Source organism: Hetaerina americana, unplaced genomic scaffold, assembly GCF_022747635.1.
Source record: "Hetaerina americana unplaced genomic scaffold, ioHetAmer1.1.p SCAF_179, whole genome shotgun sequence".
Taxonomy (NCBI): Eukaryota; Metazoa; Arthropoda; class Insecta; order Odonata; family Calopterygidae; genus Hetaerina; species Hetaerina americana.
This window is the reverse complement of record NW_027286740.1, coordinates 296,431-319,544: the sequence shown is the minus strand read 5'-3', so window position 1 is coordinate 319,544 and position 23,114 is coordinate 296,431. Positions and strand designations below refer to the sequence as shown.

The 23,114-nt window shown below is 38.6% G+C and overlaps 1 protein-coding gene across 1 annotated transcript in view; it reads right to left on the bottom strand.

Annotated features, from left to right (window-relative positions):
- Positions 1-23,114, bottom strand: part of LOC139687197 (tuberin-like) — a 64,454-nt gene that overhangs the window by 20,769 nt on the left and 20,571 nt on the right. Inside the window, exons 13-22 of the mRNA XM_071584320.1 lie at positions 21,046-21,167; positions 18,868-19,011; positions 17,519-17,708; positions 11,633-11,829; positions 11,271-11,381; positions 9,748-9,923; positions 8,830-8,984; positions 7,829-7,920; positions 4,209-4,476; positions 655-741 (exon numbers count right to left, since the gene is read on the bottom strand). Of these exons, the coding sequence (XP_071440421.1) occupies positions 655-741; positions 4,209-4,476; positions 7,829-7,920; positions 8,830-8,984; positions 9,748-9,923; positions 11,271-11,381; positions 11,633-11,829; positions 17,519-17,708; positions 18,868-19,011; positions 21,046-21,167 (1,542 nt within the window). The remainder of the gene's footprint in view (positions 1-654; positions 742-4,208; positions 4,477-7,828; positions 7,921-8,829; positions 8,985-9,747; positions 9,924-11,270; positions 11,382-11,632; positions 11,830-17,518; positions 17,709-18,867; positions 19,012-21,045; positions 21,168-23,114) is intronic.

Sequence of the window (23,114 nt, the reverse complement as noted above, 5' to 3'; positions counted from 1 at the left end):
TTCACACTTCATAATGTGTATTGATGGGCAATTAATATTTGATTTCATGCAAATTGAAGGGTAGGAAACTGCACTAAATGGAATAGTGAAATGAAAGGAGGGAAGGGCCAACAAAGCCACTCCTTGTCTCATCATTGCATATACTGCTCACAGTTTTATTGATCATGTTTTATCTATGTGGCTTGGGAGAATTTTTTTAAATTATTACCAAACATGAAATTGATTTATCATCAAATTGATCTTTGAACTTTCTCCATGACTTGCAGATGCATTTCTGGTTGATTTTTCAGTCAAAATCATCGGCTACTATGCATTTCAAAAGATTTTCCAGACTCTATGGATTTTCATGCAACATTATACATTTCCATCACCTAGATTGACTATCTTGACCATCACTTGGTGGAAATTACGTATAAATATTGTATAAATATCTTTGCATTCATATACACCAGCATCTTTAAATTTAACAACCTGGTTTCAGGAAAAACATCATCACCAACCCGATGATGAAGATGTTTCATTGAAGCTAGGATGTGAAATGAAGAGATGTTAGTGGGCATGGACAGAGAGATCACCTTTATCAAATACTTCCATCACTTCTCCAATCTTTGAAAACTGCAAAGAGAGATAGAAGCTAAGAAGCACCACTCATACCTGTTGGTCTTTTTATGTGTATTTCAGCCCATCCTTGGCACCAACAAGCGCAGAGCTGTTTGTCTTGATTTTCAGATTTTTCAGATCCTTAAAATGAAAAATTGCTAAATTATTAGCAGGTAAAGGAATTTTAAACAGCAGAATAAACAGTAACGCATATTGATGTAAATTATATATTGTGGTTCATAAGCCGTAAGAATTATAAGATAGAAATGCAATCTAAGTCATTTGCAATAATCAAACCCTAAATTTAAACTCCTGATGAGATGATGGAAAAGGTATAGAGAATCTAGGTTCAAACAAAAATGAATTGAGGCTATTTTTCTAGTGAAACTACCTGGTTTTACTAACATTACAATAATAAACACTTATTAATATTACACAAAAACTTTTACTAAAGGAAAAGAGACTGAAGAGCTAATATATCCAGTTGAGCCAACTAGAAAGGTAGGCTTGCAATGCTTCAATTGCTCAGTTTGCATAGTCTGTTTGATAATTTTGTTAATGCTACTATCTCGTGCCAAAACTATGTATTTATTCACCGTGTGCTGACCTGAAATGGCAAACAATTAAAGACACAAACATCAAATTAAAACATGGAATACATCATTTCCAACATCTATTTTATGTTGGAAGGTAGGTCTAAACTCGAAGGTAGATGACAGGATTTAATTTCCTGAAATTCACAAAAATCCTCCATGCTCACCACGTTTGGGCTGCATTTGATTCAGTGAAAGGAGGCTGTAAAACAGTCCTGCTTCATCTCCTTTACACAAAATATTATGAATATTATTCTCTATATCATCAATTCAGTTAGTACTTGCATTCAATACGTGCATTCCCTCCGATTCGAAGTTAGCTGGGTGCCATGGCATTTTAAATTTGAATTTTCTCTCTCACAGGTATAATTGGCTTCTGCCTTAATTAGAGATAACGTCCATCATGATGCTTATCCAGGCAGTACTGAGCAGCTTATTCAGCCGCTGATCTCTGATGAAGCAATCAATCAAAAGTGGCAGATGCAATGTCCAGCATTTTAATTTGTAACAATTTATGAGGCATGATGATGATCAATAATACTTTCCTCGGAGGTGTTTCATCTCCTTGGGGGACAGGAGAAAGGCAAAGGGGGCAGGTCTGGACTATGAGAAGGATCAGGAACACTGATTTTTCCAAGATATCCAGCAAACACATTTGTAATCAGTGCTGGTGCATTATCATGGCTGTATGCCGCCATGATATGTTGTCACACTATTTCCTAAATACATAAAAATGATACGACCCTAACTTTCCCAGCCGAGAGCACCACTTCAGTTTTTATTGGTGTTGGTGATACTGGAGATTTCCACCCGTAGCTTGCAGTTTTGTCAGAGCATGAAATGGCACAGCCAAGTTGCTGACAAGAGAAGAGGGCTTCAAGTGGGAAAATGACTGTAGTGAGATTCTCAAGAAATAGGAAGACTAAGGTCACATGAAAGTTGGAGGGTATAAGTACAACAGCTACAAAAGTTCACCTACTTAATTTTTGTCACAAGGAAGAAAATCCTGCAGCCAATAAAAATAATGAAGAGGAACTCCAGTACCGGTATTTCGGTCACCAGGTGACCATCTACGGGGAGCGAATCGAATGGGAACTTGAACTTGGAAAAAGACTATGCACCAGGCACTGTCCAAAGTCAAGAGGGTGTTCAGGCCATAGCCATTAACAACGGATACACACCCCAAATTATAGACAAATTAGTTAGAAACAAAAAAGAAAACTTGCTAATAAACATACAACACTCCTACCACAATGGGAAGACAACAATAACAAATTTATCGCATTACCTTTCAACCCCTCATTAACCCGAGGCCTTGATAAGGTATTTAAACAAATTGGCACCAAGGTCACTTACTCTAACCGTAATACTCTTCTTACGTGTTTAGGGAACCCAAAAGACCTAACACCACATTTAGACAAATCAGGTATTTACGAAATAACTTGCTCACACTGCCAACTCTCCTACATTGGACAGACGAAACGCATTCCCAAAATCAGATTTAAGGAACACATAGCACACTTTAAGAACGGACGTTTCGAAAGATCAGCGGTCGCCAAACACATTTTTGAAACTGAACACTCCATTACTCCAAACGACTTAACATTATTAAAACCGATACAACACAGTAAACTCGATGCATGCGAGAGTTTACACATTCACTTAAACAAGAATAAACTTATGAACAATGAACCAGGCATCATCAGCAGTTCACTTTTTAACTTCGTTAGTCAATTCAAAAATAGGCAGCCCCCTCCTAATAGCCACCACTCTTCCCCCACTCCTTACCACGTGACCTCAACAAACTCCCCCCCACCTACCGACCATCACTTAACCCCTCCCCCCTTGCCCCTCCAGGTATATATACCTCACCCCCCGACCTGAACACCCACTTGACTTTGGACAGTGCCTGGTGCATAGTCTTCTTCCAAGTTCAAGTTCCCATTCAATTCGCTCCCCGTAGATGGTCACCTGGTGACCGAAATACCAGTACTGGAGTTCTTCTTCATTATTTTTATTGGCTATTGGATTTTCTTCCTTGTGACAACTTGTTCAACAGCCAATAGCTACACATCCTCTAGTGTACTAAGTTTTTGTTTCAGAAGAAATTTGGCAAAATAGTAAGGATGTTAAATTAATAATAACGTTATTAAAAACAAAAGCATTTACAAAGAAATAGGAGTTGTTGACAGGCATCTAAATTAAAGATGCATAGAAAAGACTAGAGAAAACTTAAATAAGGTTTGCAGTTTTGTACGGCTGAGAAACTTAATCATTGAGTCAAAGAGATGAGGGTGGATAGGAGGCCTTTGAGAGGTGGGTGTAGAGAGGAATGGAGGAGGTAAAATGGACAGAGAGGGAAACCATCGATGAAGTTCTGGCACAGTAGGGGAAGGGAGAAATCTATGGAGAGGGATTTGAGGAAGAAAGGATGCACTGATAGGCAATGGAATGGTGAAGATAGCAATAGAGGGGAGGGAGGTAAACAAGGGGCATTTTGGGTGGAGGGATGGAAGATATGCAGAGCTTAAGTGTGAGTTTTAGCAACATGTAGTGAGGGGTTCACGGATATTTTGCCTAATATTGCTTACGGCTTAGGAGTACAGTAGTGCATTCAGCAAGGGTAGTAGACAGGACTACTCATACTTTCCCAGGTTTCCAAGGCGAACAGGTGCTTTGTAATTATTACCTTGCTTTCACGTGTACATATGATCAATGATAACATGAATTGGTGGATTGTAATTTATACATATTATCCTCTGTTCATCAGCCATGTTACTATGACTGTGATCGTATTTACATGCATACGTGCTCATCCTTTTGACTAGCCTCATGTCAGGGCAAATGTCAAAAAACCTATTTGGCCAATAAATTATCACTATAACTGATGAAGATAAATGAAAGAGGGTATTCTTCAAGAGTTTTTAATGGAGATGGCAAATTTATAACTCCCTATCTCTCAACTCTTTGATTTGGAGAAATTTCAGGTCAGGGCAGTGAAAAGGTAATCCTTACCAAACAACATGTGATCCAACTTGGAGGGCTCCGGTTCGTTTATTTCGGAGGCCAGTAAAGGCTGTGGCTTGGCCCCAGGGCCATTGCCCATTGGCCCTCCCTTCTTCATTTCCTCCTGTGGTGACAAGAGGCTGCCCCCACGATTTGAGGACCCCATGAGGGCCGCATGCGATGCCATCGCACTCAGCGCAACTTCCCCACTGGACTGACGGTAGAGTTTGTGGTGCATGTGAAGGTCATCCTTGGTCCGAGGTCCAATAGGTGCGACCTGAATGACAGAAACCAGAGGTCAATGAACAAACATCACTCAAACTGATAATTCTAATTTTCATAAATTACTTTTCTACAGCTGAAACAAGTCATGCCAGCGTGAGGTGATGAACTCTAGTGCTAGCAACGCGAATAAATAATTTCAAATCAATCTCACCGATGAGTGAAAGTCTTACTAAGAGACTATGATAAATGGTCAAAATTTCCAAAAAATATCGGAATTAATGTAATTATAATACCCCACATTACACACATTATAACAGAGTTGATAATTTAAATCTGTTAGTGTCTGATCAAGCATACGACAGTTCATAACAATTCACAGAACCTTAAAACAATTGTACAGTAATAATCATACACATATTGAAATGGATATATGTTGAGTCACTGCAATTATAATGCTAAGGTGAGTCAGAGTCACACAATCACAGTTTCAAAATGGTAATATATAGAGCGCCTAACTTAAAATTCACAAATATTGCAAAATAATGTTTCCTTCAAATTTGCAAAAACTAAGTTGCTTCTAGCATTTAACAATGCGCTCGAGGGATATCTACTTGCACAAATGGTGACATTTATGACTTTTTGGATCACAACAGATGATGTACATAATTAAAAAAATATCAACACACAAAATTCCAAAACATGATTCACATCTTAGATGAATTTTGACATTACAAGTGCCCCTAATCAAAACATGATAGAGTGGAAATTTACTGATTCCATAAAAAATATCCTACATCTGGGCAAATAGTATGCTTCTTAACAAGTAAACTGATTAATATACTCTCCCCTTATTCATGGAAAACAGTCATGAACAACAGTATAAGCAACAATATTGCTTCCTGAAATAACAACAAACTATAATTGGGGAGCAAATTGAGTAGCTTCAGGCGTGATGTGGTGGAAGTCGAACATAATGAATAACTGATCGAAGCACTTTTCCACTTGATACAATTTTTTTATTTTATGACCGGGTTTCGATGTATTACTTCATCATCAGGTGACCTGATGATGATTCAATACATCGAAATATAATTGGGGAGGTTAACTGTAAATGTTAACTCTCCTAAGTTAAATGTAATACAGTCAAATCTCGTTACTATGCCACCTGCAGGGACCGAGAAAGAGTGGCATAGTAGCCAGAGTGGCATAGTAACAAGGGTATGTTAAAACGGCTTTATTTTCTCAAGTTAACCATCAATCCAAAGCTCTTAAGAACTGTCGACCGGAAAATCTTCTTTCGGCAGATCTCGTGCATCTCATTGTCTAGCCAATCGCACGCTTGCATCACACCGGGCTTCCCGCTTCTCTCTTGCATGAACTTCCGGACGGTGCTCCAAGTGTGCTGGGCTTCCTCGACAGTTATCTCGTCATCTTTGCTTCCCACCAGCTCCACACTGCACAGCTTCTCCTCCCCTATCACCTCCAAAGTGTAAGACTCGCCAGTCGCGAGGTGCTTGTCGGCTTCGAGAAAGTCAGACAGCTCGATCTCCCCCTTCTCATGTATCTTTTCCTCGGTAGGCAGAGCTTCCCAGATCTTGAGCAGCTCTGCATCCCGTGCCTCAGTTTGGATCTCTTCAAAGAACTTGGTCTTCGCATAACAATTCCAGATCGTCGACTGGCCAACCCATTCCCAAGCATGCTGGGAGACTAGTAAGGCGTCGAGCAACGTGAACTTGAACTCCTTTCCCTCACCCATGGCCTCAAGCTGGCGGCATAGCAGGAGGTTCTTGTAGTGGCAATTGAAGTTCTTTATGATTCCTTGATCCATAGGTTACAAATTGGCTGTCGTGTTAGGTGGGAAGAAGACCAGTTGGACGTTCCTCAGCTGGAGCTCGGGAGGGTGGCCAGAGAAGTTATTGAGACAGACCAGCACTCCTGCAGCAGTTCCTGCTGGCCGAGTCGTCCGTCCCAAGCACGCAATATCTCCTGGAAAAGCTCTGCCATCATCCACGCCTTCGAGTTTGCCTCGTCCAGGTTGAAGACTTTGTCTGCGGAGACCTGCCTGAGTAAGGGCCGTTGTTGCCACTCAGGAAGGGATTGCGAATCCACCGCTCCAGCTTCACCCTGCACTGTCTTGAACGTGATGCCGCGACGCTTCTTGAAATCATCCAACCAACCGTCGCTCGCCATCAAGTCCAGGATGTGCATCAGCTCGGCCAGTTTCATCGCCTTCTCGTTGATCAGGTTGCCGCTGACAGGCAGATTCTGTCCTCTTGTTTGCTTCAGCCACATGAGCACTCCCTCGTCAAGCTTCAGGTACTGAGTCTGCGTCAACTTCATGTGCTTCGATGGAACTCCAGCTTTGATTGCAACCTGGATTGTACCCTCCTTGCTGAGAGTGCCCTTCACGGTGGCCCTCTTCACTTCGACGCCCCATTTCTTGCTAATATCCCGGGCCAACTTGGACTGATTCGGCTCCTTCTTCACGGCATCGCTGATCTCCTTCAGGGGAAAGTCTGTTCGCTTGCGTTTCTGAGCTGATATTATGGGCTGAATTTTTAAAAAATTGATGTCACTGTTGTGCACGTACGTATTGAGTTATTTCGTGCACAGCTGGACTGTAGTTCGTCGCTTTGCCCTTGGGACGCGAGCGTAATAATCGAGCACCGTGCAGAAATGCAGACTTTTTCACGACTCGTGCCTTGTAACAGTCACACAACAGTGGCATAGTAGCGAGAGTAAGGGGTGGCATAGTAAATTTATTTTGCATTGAATTTCGTCGGGACCGAGCAAAAGTGGCATAATAGCGAGAGTGGCATAGTAGCGAGGTGGCATAGTAACGAGATTTGACTGTATATGTATTAATGGTGTTCTGGTTCCATTCTCTACATGTCCCAGTCTTTGATTCTAGGGCAAGAATAAGATATTGGGATTGACTACTCCAAAAGTTGAAAATTGATCCCAATTAAGATAAAAATTAAGTTTAAACAAATCTAGAGCAAAATAAATTCACAAATGAATTTACAAGTTACTAAAAAATCACAGATATAACGTAACACATTAATGCGTAATGAATGACTGCTCAGGTCTGCCGCTTGATAACTCTATATTTAGTTCAAATAATGAATGCATCCATCGGGATTCCAAGCAACCCCAACATTTTTCAAATCTGGCATGATCAAACCATCTACGACAGAACACATGCATACAATTCAGAGTTGTTGCCTTTACTTTATCACATTAGTTTCACCAATTGTCTGGTAGTGGCACGCACAGTCTTGAAGAACTCAAGAGTAGAGCCAAACCAGATCTGACCTAATTGAACTCTGAGATGAACAAAAAGGAAGTTTAAAAAGATCAAGTCACCACTCTCATAGGAAGATTTGGCAATTAGGTGCACTTACATCACTGCTAACACTCCGTTGGATTGCCGACTTATGTCTCCGCCTTGATGGAGTGAGGTCCAAGTCTGCAATAGTGTCTGTTGGACTTGTTTCTATGAAGAATAATTCATAAACATGGGATTAGGACGGAATGAACTTCAATTTAAAACATCATTTCCATCACATGGCATACTTATGCTTGCATCATGTCTGAATTCACCAATAAGTACACTCTAATGTAAAAGCTTCGAATTGAAAGTTTAACTCTACGAGTTTCCAATTACTCGTGAATAAAAACTGAGTCTAATCATAACAGATAATGAAGTGCCTCCATCAATAAAGCACTATGGACTAATTTGAACAATCACAACTGCACAGAAAGTGCTATGAGTGAATGAATCTATATTTTTTTATCACTGATGATTGCATTTGTCTTTCAGTAATGCATAACTATGGAAGGTGGCAACAATGAATTTTAAATTACGCATTATCTCTTCATCTAAAGTCATCGATGACACATAATAGGCACATAAATTCACACTTTATTAGCACAGATTTACAAATGAGTTGACTGGCATGCATTACCTTATGGTCAATTTTTATTTTCACAAAATCTGAAGTTGTCAAAGTTTAAAGGCACAATGTCTTTGTGAATTATTTTGAAGAACATGATCTATTTATTAGAAATGGGACTAAATCATGAATTTGACTTTCACAGCAGGTGTACATAGAATAATTGGTACTCAACGTAAATGGCTTTTACCATAAAATGCTAATGTTTTTAACTTAAACTCTTTATTATTATTTAAGATTGAAATTTCACATCTATACCATATTCATTTCCGTTATTTCTGTCAAAAAAGTAAATGGATCAAAATTACTGTAGTTTTCATGCTACTTAAGTTTAGACAAGTTCTGAAGACATTTATTGATGCACTTCCATTTGAAGACCGAAGCTGTTCCAAAATTACATTTGCAATAAATTGTGGGTGAATGAATCAAGCGACACTAATGGACCTCACCTTTTTCAGCCTTGAACAACATCCAGCACTTCTCACAGAGCCCATTCTTGAGGGGCTTTTGGCTATATCCACTAGTCGTCACTGTGATCACCTTGTTGCCAAGGATCCAAGTCATGGACTGGCCATCAGCTAGAAGGAAGTCCACAGCGGAGTGCCTGTTTGGACACAAAAACACGTGGCCTCCACACATGAGGATGAACACATATAAACTGACTTCAGTGCAATATTACTCGCATACATGCACATAAATTCATCAGTCAATATTGTATATTTGAAAATAATACTTCATTTCAAACAAAACGTAAAATATACCTAAGCAATTGTAAAAATAATTTGATGATTAAATAGAATTTTAAAAAATTTTATAAATAAAAGAGAAAGGCTTCCAATTTTGTAGCTATACTGAGTCAAAACAGATCTTCCACCATTAAGGCTGGAAAGATATTTTTAGTTTAATAGTACAGAGTATGTTTTCAAATTGTTTAGGAAAGTGAAGGTTAGGCAAATTAGTCTAATAACTGTTCCCAAAGATCCACAGGATACTTGCATTCTATTCACCAAATTCAACCAAGACAGCATTTATTACTTACTATGCAATGCAGGCAACAATAGCAAAGTATTCAACATGAAATTTCACCCTTTCCCCAGTATTTGCTCTTTCAATGGATTTGAAGGCTATAATCAGATGGCAACACAATTGGTGAGCTATTCCTCAATTTTGATTCCTAATTCCTCAAGTTTGATGGTTAGGCTAAGAGCACCATTTTGAAAACTGTGGCACAGTCGCAATAAACAAAATGGCAGTCATCATCATGGACTGATTGTAATCAGTGATTGATTGAGAGAGAGTTAGTGTGCTTACATATTGAAAGAAATTTCATACATGCATGCCCTTCACGAAATCATGCAAGGGATTACCTCTTGGGCAAAGTAGAGCAACTGGAGAATGTATATCTGGCCATCAGATCTATACAAGTTTCGGTGAGTTCCATGTGGAAATTCATGAGGGCCTCATCGATTGCTGGCTTCAAGTCTGCAGAGCGCCCTCCCTCCCGCGTAGCACCAGGCAGGGGCCTCTCCCTCCGTCGACTGCCCTGTGGGGGAGAGCAAAGTCATCAGGAAGAGGCAATGGGAAACACCAGCTTTTATGAGAGGAGACTAACTTAAATGTCTTCCTCTGTCGTTGGAATTTGGTTTTGAGAGAGAGGGACATGAATTTCACAATGAGGATTTAAAAAAAAATTGAATGCATGAAAAATCAAAGTACATAAATGTTTTAATCTAAAATTAGAAGTCATTTTCTGGCTGATACAATCATCAAATTATCCTCAACTTTCCATGTGCATGGGTAGTTCAATAATTTCTTAGAAAAGCCAAGAGACAGCACTTGTAGTATCGGAAAGGTTTGCTTTTGGTAAGCTTCATCTCTCACTAGACTGCGCTCAAAGTTTCAACTATATGTATCCATTATGTGCTTTCATTTACATAGTCAACTGAAGTCGTTTCAGATGCTCTTCAGAAAGGACTTCCTTCGAAATGATTGACAAAATCCACAACATGGTTTTGAGTGATGGACGACTCAAGAGTTAACAATATAACTGAGGCAACGGGAATATCACAAGTACAGTGTTTTCAATTTGGCACAAAAAATTGGGTATGAAAAAATGTTAACAAAATAGGTTCCACATTTGCTCTCAGTGGAGAATAAATGCAGTTGCGTGGTTCATTCAGAGGCTGGTTTGGCAACTTTCCATTGCAATCCTGATGAGTTACCGCATCAATGCATAACTGAGGACAAAACATGGATACACCACTACATTCCAGAGATAAAGGAACAGTGGGTTTTTACTGACAACCTAGAAGGCGAAGATGGTGAGATCAGCAGACGGTCAGCGGATGGCCATGGTTTATCAGGATGCCCACAAAATCATTCACATCAATGAGCGATCACAAAAGACAAACAATAAATGGAGATTACTATGTCTGGTCAGTGCACTGGTTAAGCAAAGAAATCGAGAAAAAACATATTCATTTGGCCAATAAATGGCTCAGCTGAAAAGGATTCACGTTGAACGACGAGTTGGTCCCCAACACAATTGCCTCTTTTGAGGACCTTCTGAATCCCTACTGTTTTGGATGGTTTTAAAAAGTCGGAGAAATGCTGGGAAAAGTGGATCGAGCTTAAAGGAGATTATGTTGAAAAATACAAAAAATCTACCAAATAATTTTTCTGGTTTTTTCCTAAGGACTTTCTGATCGAACCACATCCTAAGATATACTTATAAAATTCAATCATCAGTCATTGACATATAAAAGCAGGGAAATCCTCATTTAGGTGAAGGATAGCAGCAGGCCATCTGTTTTTTCTAACAGCTGACAAGGCCATTCTTGACTTACACTACGGACAATACAACACACCAAATGGATAAAATGAACCAGACCTGTTCTGTTAGACTTGAGCTTCTCTTTCTGTTGGAAGAATCTTCATTGACTAATTCTGTTTTCATAATTTGCCCCTCTTCAAAAGGAACAAGAACATTAGCTTTGAGGCCCTGAAAAAAATGAGAAGCACTTGATAATGTGTATATTTTGCTTAGTATGGAAATACAAATACAATGCTACAGCTATTTGTGATAACTTATTGTTGAAAAAATACGCTTGCCATCAATATGCATTTAAATGACAATACAAATAATTTTTATCGCACAAAAATGTAAGAATGAAGTCAAATGTACTTAAACTCCGCAGGGAGTTCTACAAGCAATGTCAACAGCCAACCATTCTGATAAACAGACCTACTTACAGTTGTGATAAACTTCACAAAGTCTCGACGAAATGGCAGCCGACACTTTAGGAACCAAACAGCAATGACATGGTGGGCCAGAGACACAGTGTAATGGTTGTACTTGAAAGGGTTGGTGTACGGGAGGGCAATGGCGAATATCGACAGGTACTGGTCACCAACAAAGCTTGCAAACACCTTGGGTAGTCTTGTTAGAGCTGCCAGAGATGGAAGGGAGAAAAAATATTTTTATTCATTTGGTTAAGGGCTGTTGGTTAATCAAAAATCTAAATGCTCCGAAGGTATGAAACACTCAATTTTGTTGAGACATTACAACTGTTGAACACATTTTTGCATTGCCTCATAAAAGACATAGATTTACTCGGCTCCGTCCCCTTCCTTTAGAAAGCATTTTCATGAGAACTACTTACATGAGAATAACTCATGATATTAGATGAACCACAAGTCTTTTCTCTTAAAAACCCTCTCCCATAAAATGCCAACCCGCCACAATATCACAAAATACAAAAAGAATACTTCATGGTTAAATAAGACCCACAAGGAGTACCCATTAATTTGCAAGGCAGTATTTATTGAGTGGCTGAACCTTGCAAGGCAGCGGAGCAGATTCAAAAGAGATGAAAATCACAGAGATACACTTTTTTTAGGATCTTCTGCTAGAAAATGCACAACTTCCATTGGCACCTTTCCCTTACTCATTTCACACCAATTGTACCAGATACGTGAATTTTGATATCCTTCCCATTTCTTACTTGATTAATTAAAAAACACTGGTTCTCAGCTATTTTTTTATTTGTAGCCATGACCCTCTAATAATTTTCAAGTTTCATTAAAAACTATAATGAGCACATTATTAACGATTGTTTACATAAAGAAAAAATAAAAATTTAAGTTTCACTAAAACAGCTATGTCCGTAAAGAAAGCTCATGTTCCTGGAAACAAACGGAAAACTATTGATTTCATCAATCAACTCAGCACAGTCAAATGCAATGTCTTTTACACAGGCAGTCACTCGCGTCAAAACTTTAATGTTATTAGAGTCTTTAAGAAAGACTAAGGCGATCAATGCTCTAAATTGGCCAATGATAGTTTGGCTGGTTCCAGAACTAACTACAGCTGGCAGGCATTTACGGTTTTCCTTTGGTGCTTGAATTGGCAAGTGCCAATAAACAAGAAGCTGTGAGATTCCCGGACACAATCCCAGTAATTAATGAAAGTGGTTCCTCCCCTCCCTCAGCTTGTTTGTAATGTCAACGAGACTGGACTATTTTGAGAAAGAATGCCCCGTCGCTCCTTCTACTTTAGGGAAGAGAAAAATGCATTCGATCTAAAGAATTTAAAGATGAACTCACACTGTCCCTTGGAGGAAATGCATCTGGTGGCTTTAAATCGAAAACACTGCTGGTTCACACACTCCATGAGCAATGAAGGCTAGTGACTAGTAATAAAAAGGCCTGGGTAGATTGAGAAATATTCTGGGGATAGCTAATCATTTATTTTTGCTCCATTGTCCTGGCCTACCATACTGGAAAAGAGGGAACCAAAAGCTTTAATGAACCACAAGTGTTAACCGGACATGGAAACTTTAACTCCTACTTAAACTTCATAGGTAAATGTTTTACCCCTCTGTGTAACTGTGGAAAAGAAGACACAGCAGAACACAGAGTGGAGGATTGTGTTTTCTATGAGACAGAGCGGCAACTCTTATGGAACAGTATGGAAGAGAAGCTAACGAGCTTTAGGGAAATGATTACATTCTGCCTACAGAACAACAATAACCTGCTCGGAAAATTTGCAATAAGAAAACCAGCAAATAGTGAACCACAACAAGCGAACTAACTGGGAAATATTTTGTGTAAAATTTTGTGTAAAATGTAGCAATGTATTCTATATGTCTATTGAGTGATTTTTTTTTCTTTTCTTGAATTGTTTATCATTAGTTTAACTCCCAACATATATAAGCACCTGTAGATGTTAAAATTTTAGAAAAACTTTCCTTATGTCTGATTATTTTTGTCTGTTTTGTTATGTATGTTGTTTCCTTATGTCTCATTATTGTTTGTAAAAAGGGGAACTAAGATTCAAAGGAATCCCCAGCTAACTGTGAAGTAAAATAAAAGTGGACCCAGGAAACCATTGGTCAAATGGGTCCAAAAATTAAAATTAAGCTTTAATGCAGCTTCCTACTGCAGAAGGACACCCACAGAGTTTAACTGACATCATAGCACCTCTTCCTTATAAGGACAGTTCACTTGCCCCTAATGCAACACGAGCACTTCAGCCCATGGGCTGATGAGCAATGGTTACGTTCAAAGCTTCATATTTAGGGCAAACATTTCAACAACTCTTTGACTCAGTTGGTGGTGATAGGAAAGAATACATTTTTCATTTTGGAATACTAGTGCCATCATGTCAGCCATTGAAAATGTATGGCATGCCGGAGAGTCCAGTGAAACCAATTGCTCGAATGGAGTTAGACGTGGGGTACGACTGGAAGCAGTTCATGCATTCATGACATTTATCAATGTCATTTTGCATGATATAACCAACATCACCATATTGACTATAGAAGTGGGAATGAGTTGTCCGATGAAGACCTGATGAAAATTTCCTTGAACCAAGACGCAGAAGGAAGTGCAGATGCCATGAGGACCTGAGAAACTTGCAGAACAATTGGGAACAAGAGAAGCTCTACCTGATGGACTCGACCCACTCTGCACTTGATCAAGTTTATGAAAATGACCCTAACTTTGCACATAGCAGCAGTGTGAGGCATCAATGTGTTGAGAGGCTCAAGTTGCTCAAAGAAAAACTTCATAGGGTGAGCAAAAAGAAAGGCCAGTCCACTTGGGATGCTTTTATAAAGAAGCAACAGACAGAGCCAACAAGAGTTGAATATGATAAAACATTAGCAGAACCTTAAATAATGTAATTAATGTAATTTTTAATCCATTACAGCAATGTTAAAAATCATTTTTCTTTTTTGAAGAAAGCCATTTCTATTTAAATTAGGTTTTTGATGCTTCTTGAACTATATACATTCTATCATTATTACATACATCAAAGTGATACAAAAACAGTTTCTGGCATAAATACTTTTACTATTCACAAGTTTTTCACTCATTGATTGCACATATTGGCACGGCATTGGTGATGGTTGCCTCTGTCCTTATGCTTTTCTTGTGGGAGGATTCTTTGCACTTTTAATGACAAGTGGCCATGGAAAGGGAATCTCAGCCACTGTGGCTGATTTTCTGTAGATGTGGGAAAACTATACATGGCAAACTTGGCTAAATGGGATAGTTTCTTACTGTGAAGTTTATCAATTAACTCTTCTCTATAACAATTGTTCACTGCAATTTGTTTTTTGATACTTCGTTCTTTAAGAGTGTTCTCACAAAGAATCCTCCCAAAAGAAAGGTGAGACCAGCCTTCTATAATAAAAACAAATTAAGCCACCTGTTATGCCACACGAAGGACCAAGTTGAACCCATACACAAGAGTGGGGTGAGCAAACTCCTCTGCAAAGACTGCAACCGGATGCATACATAGGCGAGACGGGAAGGAGATTTGAGACGAGAGTAAAGGAGCACCGAGCATGCTTTGGAAACAACATCTCCACGTCACTCTTCGCCAGACACCTGAGAGATTGTGGCCACAGTAGCGATTTCATCCCTGAAATGCTGCACTTTGAGAAGAAAGGTCACCGCCTCGATCCTCTGGAGCAATTAGAAATCCTTCAGCACATGGATTACGGAGATGTTTTGAGCAACGATTTTCTTTGCCCTTCACGTTCTCCGTTATTTCATTTCCCCTCACCCCTCGGCCAACTAACCTGACACCAAGCAAACCTCTTCAACAATGTAGTAACCCCTCCTCCCAGCCCGCTACTGAATCGGCTGACTAATTACCCAATCCGCTCTTCCCGCTCACATCACCCATTCCCCCACTTTTCTTTCTACATTCTTTTTACCCTCATAATGAAGGAATTCCCCAAAGTTAAACCTGAAACTATTATGTTAATTGTATTACCATATTTTCCCATCGATCAGGCGCACCTTATGCATTACGCACAACCAGAACTTTGTGGTTACAATGAATTTGTATAGATACTGCGTGCCCAGGGCTTCATAGTTATCTTGAACTTGTAGAGATGCCGTGCATCTGTATATATGTATTGTGTGTAAAAATATGTCTATATTTAATACTAATAGGTGTTTACAACCAATGAATACATGGGATCATAGTTGCCAGTGGCTATATCTACCGCAAGTATACAGAAGATTAGAGCCAGGTGATTGAAATCAATTCCAATTAACAGAGGGATCAAAAAGTAAACAATATTTACAAGCCAACACAATATGCCGCCTTACTGCTCTTTTGCTATGATTCCTAAGTCGAAATGAGACACAGGCTTACGTGCCCTTTCATTTGCTTAATAAATTAACTTTCAGCATATCAAGTATAAAAAAAAGAATGAATGAAATAGAATTTTCTCGTTTTGTTGGCTTTACCTCACTTTGTTAGTATTGGCGCCCATCTGTCCTATACACCCTTCCAAGTTCCATGAAAGTGCTGCCTACCTGGTCATTGATTCAAACCTGAATTGTCTTAAGCTTCTATAATTTAAAATTTTTTCAAGAAAATTACCCATGGAGAAGAAAATCGTATTCAGTGATGTTTAAGCTAGAAGTCATCAATTTTGCCAAAGGAAAAGGAAATTGCGAGGCTGCCAGGATTTATCCATTGAAAGATCTTTTAAATCAAAGTTACATTCTAGTTGGGAAAGGTGGATGATGAAAGACTACACAGAATCGGGAAGGATAAAAAGGGTGTCTTATGACGAAATAAGCCGGTGGATCCTGGAAAGTTAGCATGGTGTCAGAGTGACTTGTGTAAAAAATGAATTTGAAGCTTTTGGCAATGTTTCAACACCAGTGCTAGAAGATGAGGAAGAGTTAACTTCAGAGAGTGGACTCGGTGATGTACCTGAAGAGATAATAAATGCACTTAATTCATTTGATTGTGATTCAGGTGATGAATTTCTTGGATTCGAGGGATCTACCTATCCTATCATATATTTATACGTATGTGTATATAATACAATGTACTCTACGTATACATGAAGTACTATGCATTTGAATAAAGAATTACTATGTATTAGAATAAATGAAGCATAGAAACTATATGTTTCTTCTTTTTCTCAAGGGTTTATGAGATGAAATAACTGTAAATGTAGCAGATCTGTACAAAATAGAATGCAAGTTGAAAGGCATGTTTCCAGACTAATTTATTTCTGCGAGACTCTTCTTTAAATTATTGTGTACATAGGTATATAAATGTTTGGATTTTTTCAATTTGCATATTTTTTTGGCTGTGCTTGTGATGTAATGCACTTCCATCAAATGAAATAATTTTTTATGGAGTCATGCATAGCTCTCATTTACTGTTCACGTTTACGCTTGTGTATGATCCATAATGTGAAAGAAGTCTCATTTGCCAGTTGCTATGCGTACAGTGTTCAAGCTGTCATCCTACTTTTGTTCTCTGTAGTAAATTTTGAGATACATACACATAAATTCTGAAATTTAAATAATGAGATACGAATAAACTAAAATGAAATACGAATTCAAATGTAACGAAAAAAATGCTCTCAATCGAGAAGAGAATGTACATTTCAGAGTGCAAAAGGAAGATTCCACTGTACAGGTATTTGAGTTTCCTAAGTAATTTTGACTTGATGTGAGACTGATTTCCTCCAGCTTATAAACATTTACATGCTCATACCTGTAAACTCGGCATCAAAAGGAAGATAATTGGAATCAATAATGCACCAAATCGCTTGTTTGTGGTGCACAGACATATAGCAATGAAGAGACACTCACTGGACAAGAACTCCAAGATGGGAACAGCGACGTGGACAGTGGCCGAAATTTTGGAAAGGTGAAGCAGCACCTCTGGCAGAAGCTTCCCCATGGCATCCCTCATCTCGAGCGCACACACCGAGAGGGCTGACACGCAATCCCGAGCCTTCCGTGATGCCAATCCCACTTCTAAGCATTTGATGAGAAGAGCCTGGATGCAGAAGAAGGGAGCCATTATACACAGCACCAAAGCAATTTGCTTTTATAGTCACCACTACAAAAAACAATCAAGTTCTTAAACTGCAAGTAATGGGAAAAATAAAACTTTTGACTGGAATTTTTGTTATACAGAGAGTATAACCGAGTATCATTCTTTTCAATTTCTTGAATGCACAAAATTGGACAACAGATTTCGGCCATTCTAAATTATTTAATAATAACACACGGAAAAAAGCCAAAAAGGCACCAGCCAACAAATACTTAGGGACTTGGGTTTCCCAAAGGGACCAAAATATGCCAACGTCTGTGACACCATGGAATTAGTAGTGAATGGGTTTCCCGAGGGATGATATTTACATACTTCAATGAAATGATATCAAATACTTCACACAATTCCTGCTTGTGTTCATTTTCATTAACAAACATCTCAAAAATAACTACAAGAATTTCTCTCACACTTATCTATAGGCCCTAACAATAACACCCTTGCTGATAACCTCGTGTCTCCTTCCCAAACTCATGTCACCAAGTACCTCTTCACTTTCCTCCGCCCACAAATCACACTGACAGTCACAACCAACTTTTCAAAGAAGCAGGCAATAAACTTTCTGGGGAATTATTTATCACAATAGCTATGTTTTTCAGAAATCTTGTTGGAAAATTATCAAAAGAAACAACATTTCACCGATTCCACAGTTGCATTTTGGTAATGTTTCACACTTTTCAAACAGAATTCCCAGAAAAATAATTTCCCCCATTCAATTGTTTAAAAGCAGGCACATCAGTGGAAAATTAAGCTTTTAGGCATTTATAAACGAGAAACATTTCACAAATCTTTATAAATCAATCCACAATGTACAACATTTGAAATTAAATAGCGACGAAGTTTTTTTCATATATTCCAAATGATATTCCTTGAAAATACACAACTTTGCTTGTTGTGAAATAAACAGGATACTCAGGGAAAACTATTAAAGTGCAGCCCATATTAGCAGGTTGCAGGCTACCCCTAATGATACTGGTTTTATGCACAACATCAAAGATACACATGAATATAAGCATTTGAGAACTATGCAGCAAACTGCTCTTCCAATGAAATGAGTCACTAATCATCTCATGCCACTCAAACATCCCTCAAGCAATGTATTTACTTGTATGGTAGGATCCAAGTGGCAGTGGTAGGACGCCAATGATGCAATGGCAGGGAACACATGGCCATGGAAGTCTGACTTGGGAAAATGTGATCCTGGAGTGTTTCGAAGAGTTTCAGGCAGGCCAAGAGACTTCTCACTTACCTGAAACATCAGTTCAATTTTCTTTACTAGGAATAAAAAATCTGAAGTTTGGACATCAGTTTAATGATAACATCATTAAGAACATTCATCGACTACAAACAAGTTGACACGTTGGCAAGCAGGGCTAAGATACAAAAGATGAGGTTTAAATCAATTAAATATATTTAAATAAGCTTATAAAATATTACGTATGTATTTCAATATAAACTTAAATAATGTTATGTATTAAAATATCACAGCATAGTAAAAACTGTAAATGACACTACTTCATATTAATGAAAATTTACAGAGTAGAAACTTTAGACAACAGATAAGTTTGTAAAAACTCAATAAAAACTGTTAAAAATAATTCAAAATGATATCATAATAAGACATAACATACTGAAAGAGAGAATAACATGCAAATGAATTCATGAACTAAAAACTTCATGCAATGTGACACACATCCTTTAAAACTACATATACAATTAAAAAAAATCAATTCCAGCCAAAGGATTTATAAATTGTGGAATCCCAGTATTTAAGTGGAGATCCATGATTAACTCCGATCCAACAACTATCATAGTATTTGTCACAGTTCTTTGTTAGCAATGTAATTTACCAACTGACCCAGAGGCTCTGCTCCTCCTCCTATGGCAATTAGGCAATGCTCCACACCCCTCAACATCCACATAAAAGCAAGCACCTCCTGCATCCCTTCTTCAGCAACAACCTCTCTGCCAGTTCCTAAACATGGCTCCCTCCACAAATTTTCCTCCACCGAGTGCTTTAATGTTTCAATCATTGCCTCCCTTCCACCCTCAGACATACCACTACGGATCGAGGCCCTCCAGGCAGCGTGAAGCTGGCTCCTAGGAGGACCCATAGACTCAGGTTGCCCATTAGCGTGGGCTATGCTTAAGCCCTCCCCAACCCCTACACCTGGCCTCCCCTCGCACTTAACACCCAAAAAACACCGCTGTGCCACCTTTAAGGTTCAAAAACACAATACTGCATCCTTTCTGTCTCTTGTGCCTCTGACGATACTTTAATGACAATAATGCAATAATACATTTCTTTGTCCAGCAGGCACAGTGTACAGTACTGAGAATACACGACACTTGTACATGCATAGGACACCTCAATGGGATATAGATCACATTATTCCCAAATAGAAATACATAATACAGTTATGATAGGAAACTAATATACACTTAAGTGTTATATAAATAGTCATTTACACTATATTAACACTGCTCAACCGGATATGCAAATAGACTTTCCTTGAATGGCAACATTCTTTTCTCATTTTTTAAACAGACAGATAGTTAAACAATTTTGTGAACATTGATGCTGGTCTTTGAGCTACCATAGATGGATTTGATTTTTTCACACGTATGTATCTCTTTACATCCTCTGGTATTGTGACGGTGATAACTGTTATTCATGGGAAAGTCACCCTTGCTTTTCTTAGCATACATCACTGCATGATGGATGTTAACGCAAGGTACAATTCATATTCCCAAAAGTTTAAGAAGAAGTTGGCAATGTGCACGATTGATTATGTAAGAGTCTTACTATTTTTTCTGCGCTAAAAATACCTGATTTAAAGAGGATAATGTTCCCCAGATTACAATTCCATTAGGAGTTAAAGAGTAAGTCATAATATAACATTTTTAAGACATCTTGACTTACAGTGTATTTTAAAATTTATATCTGGCAGCAAACTGAATTAATTCTCTCACATACCCAAGAGCTATGTTCATCCTACTTAAGATTAGGGTCGATATGCAATCCTAAAAATTTTAACTTTGCTACCACCATGACACCGCACATCTCACTTTGAAAGCCAAAATTACATACGACTAATTAGAAATGTGAGAATGCGGCAGATACCATAAAAAAAGGATTAGAAGGGTTAAAGTTGGTACCATGATGGGCATACCTTGCCCTCAACAGCGATCGATAAACATTGCATGCAACAAGGATAAGATTTGAACTCATTGGAGGAATTGAATTCTTAGCCTCACTTGCCCACGGGATGCAATCACTTACCAGGAGACAGAGGGAGTGTGCTAGGTTGTCAACATCATTGGCGCCATCCCTTGAAAGGATCAAGGCTTTGTTCTGCATCACCTGAGGTATTTCCTGAAGAATTAGATGCAGCACCTTCCAATCTGTATGGGAAACAAATTATTCTTCTGTAGTTAATCTAAGTATACTACTTTAATTAGAATTTGATTTCCCTTTCAATCGAGTGTAGCCACCAGAGAATATTATTTTCCTGATGTGAAAATTTGGTGTCACCCTCCAAAATGATTTATCACTAAAAAGGGGGCAGCTATATTCTGACCAAAATGGGAAGCATTATTGAGGTCAGCGAGGGAGCCACGTGCGTTTGCTGCAGGAGAGTCAAATGCTCTGAATATACAGTCAATGTAACTTAATAATAAAGTGGGCTGGAAATAGTTTAAGGAGGATTTGAGTATTTTCAAAATTATTTACTTCAGCTGAGAATGAGGGGAAATGGTTGCCCACGTCAGCACCCTAATTTTGCTTGAGAAACTGCTTGCTGATTTGGAAATAGCCATGGGGCACGCAATGGGTGCCGCTGAGGGGTGATGAGGATTCATCTGCTGTCGTGGTATCTGAAGTTTGTGGATTTCAACACTTTGTGTGTCGGTGCCCTTCAAATTCACCAGCCCCTCGGGCCGGCCCTATTTTGTGCCTTCACATGAAATGTATAAGCATTCAATAAAACTCACACACAACTCCTGAACTACTACATATTTTTTATTGGAATTTTAAATGAGCAGAGATTATACGCCAGAGTAACCAAGTAGAGTGTGGTATTGTTCTAAGCACGTCCCTCTATGGAGTGGAATCCTATGAAATACACAAATAAAGCAGTTTTCACTTCTCCTTTTCTTGGCTGCATATACTCTACAAGGTCTCCAAGGTATTTACTTGCTCCCAGCACTAACTATTATCTCTTATTATCCTTCTTCATGTCAATTGAAAGTCTTCCTGGCGTGTGTCCATCTCAGGTGCATGCCTTGAAGAGAAACCGTTACTGTTTTCCTCTCGAGTGTTTGAGATGGGCTCTTCTGTGTCTCTGTGACTCACCCAGTGTGTCTTGCAACTTCATGCAAGAAATTTTTACAAACATTTTATTTTCCATTGAGCAGCAAAGGCACCCTAAAAGAATTGAATAGGGCACTGTTCAACAAACACAGCATTGTCTTCTTTGACCAATTCATGATCTTTCTCATTATTGCTCAATGTGTGTGTCTCTGTTAGAGAGTCCAATGTCCAGCAATCATTTATTGCCTTTACGCACCTGCCCCATAAGGATAACAATCCAAAAAAAATTTTCATTTCTCCAATGGTTATATTGTGCCACTTCAAACTTTTACAGAATCACTGTAATGATGCAAAGGTAGAACACGAACAGTTTTCTTGGTAACCATTATATCTTCATCGCTGTCACTTGGGATTTTGTTATTGCTTTCGTCAGCACTTCCATCATTTCCTTCACAACTTGGGGCATTAACCGGAAATACTTGGTTTAATATATCACTTCCGCTCACTCACCTTCTTTTCTCGGCAGCCACGATTACGTAAGGGGCAGCAATGAATGTTGCAGGTTAAAAAAATAATAATATCTCTCAAAAACACCTTAAAATTTTACAAAAACTTCTAGACTAATAAGGATCAAAGAAATAGCTCCTAATAGTTCCAAAATAATCCACCAGGGCGTGAAAACCCGAAGACTAACTGAACACAAATTAATTTGCAAGCTGCCACTTGATATTGGCGACAAAAACATATCAATATGTGAATGATCGACAAAGTGTAAACAAGGTTTTAAGGTATGCAAGAGTTTCAGTTATAGGAATACTGAGGAATATATGCGTGGGCTTTCAGCAAGAAGTTAAACTAACAATTAAACATGAATGATTATAATTGTACGCATTAACAAATTTTTGTTGTTTTGCGGTTATAATTTAAAATGTATGCCTCTATTTATGGGGGTGCAACATTGGACAGACAAAAATAGGGGATTCAAAAAGTACAATGAAGTTAGGAATGACTTCAGTAGCAGTTTCTCACGCAAAATTAGG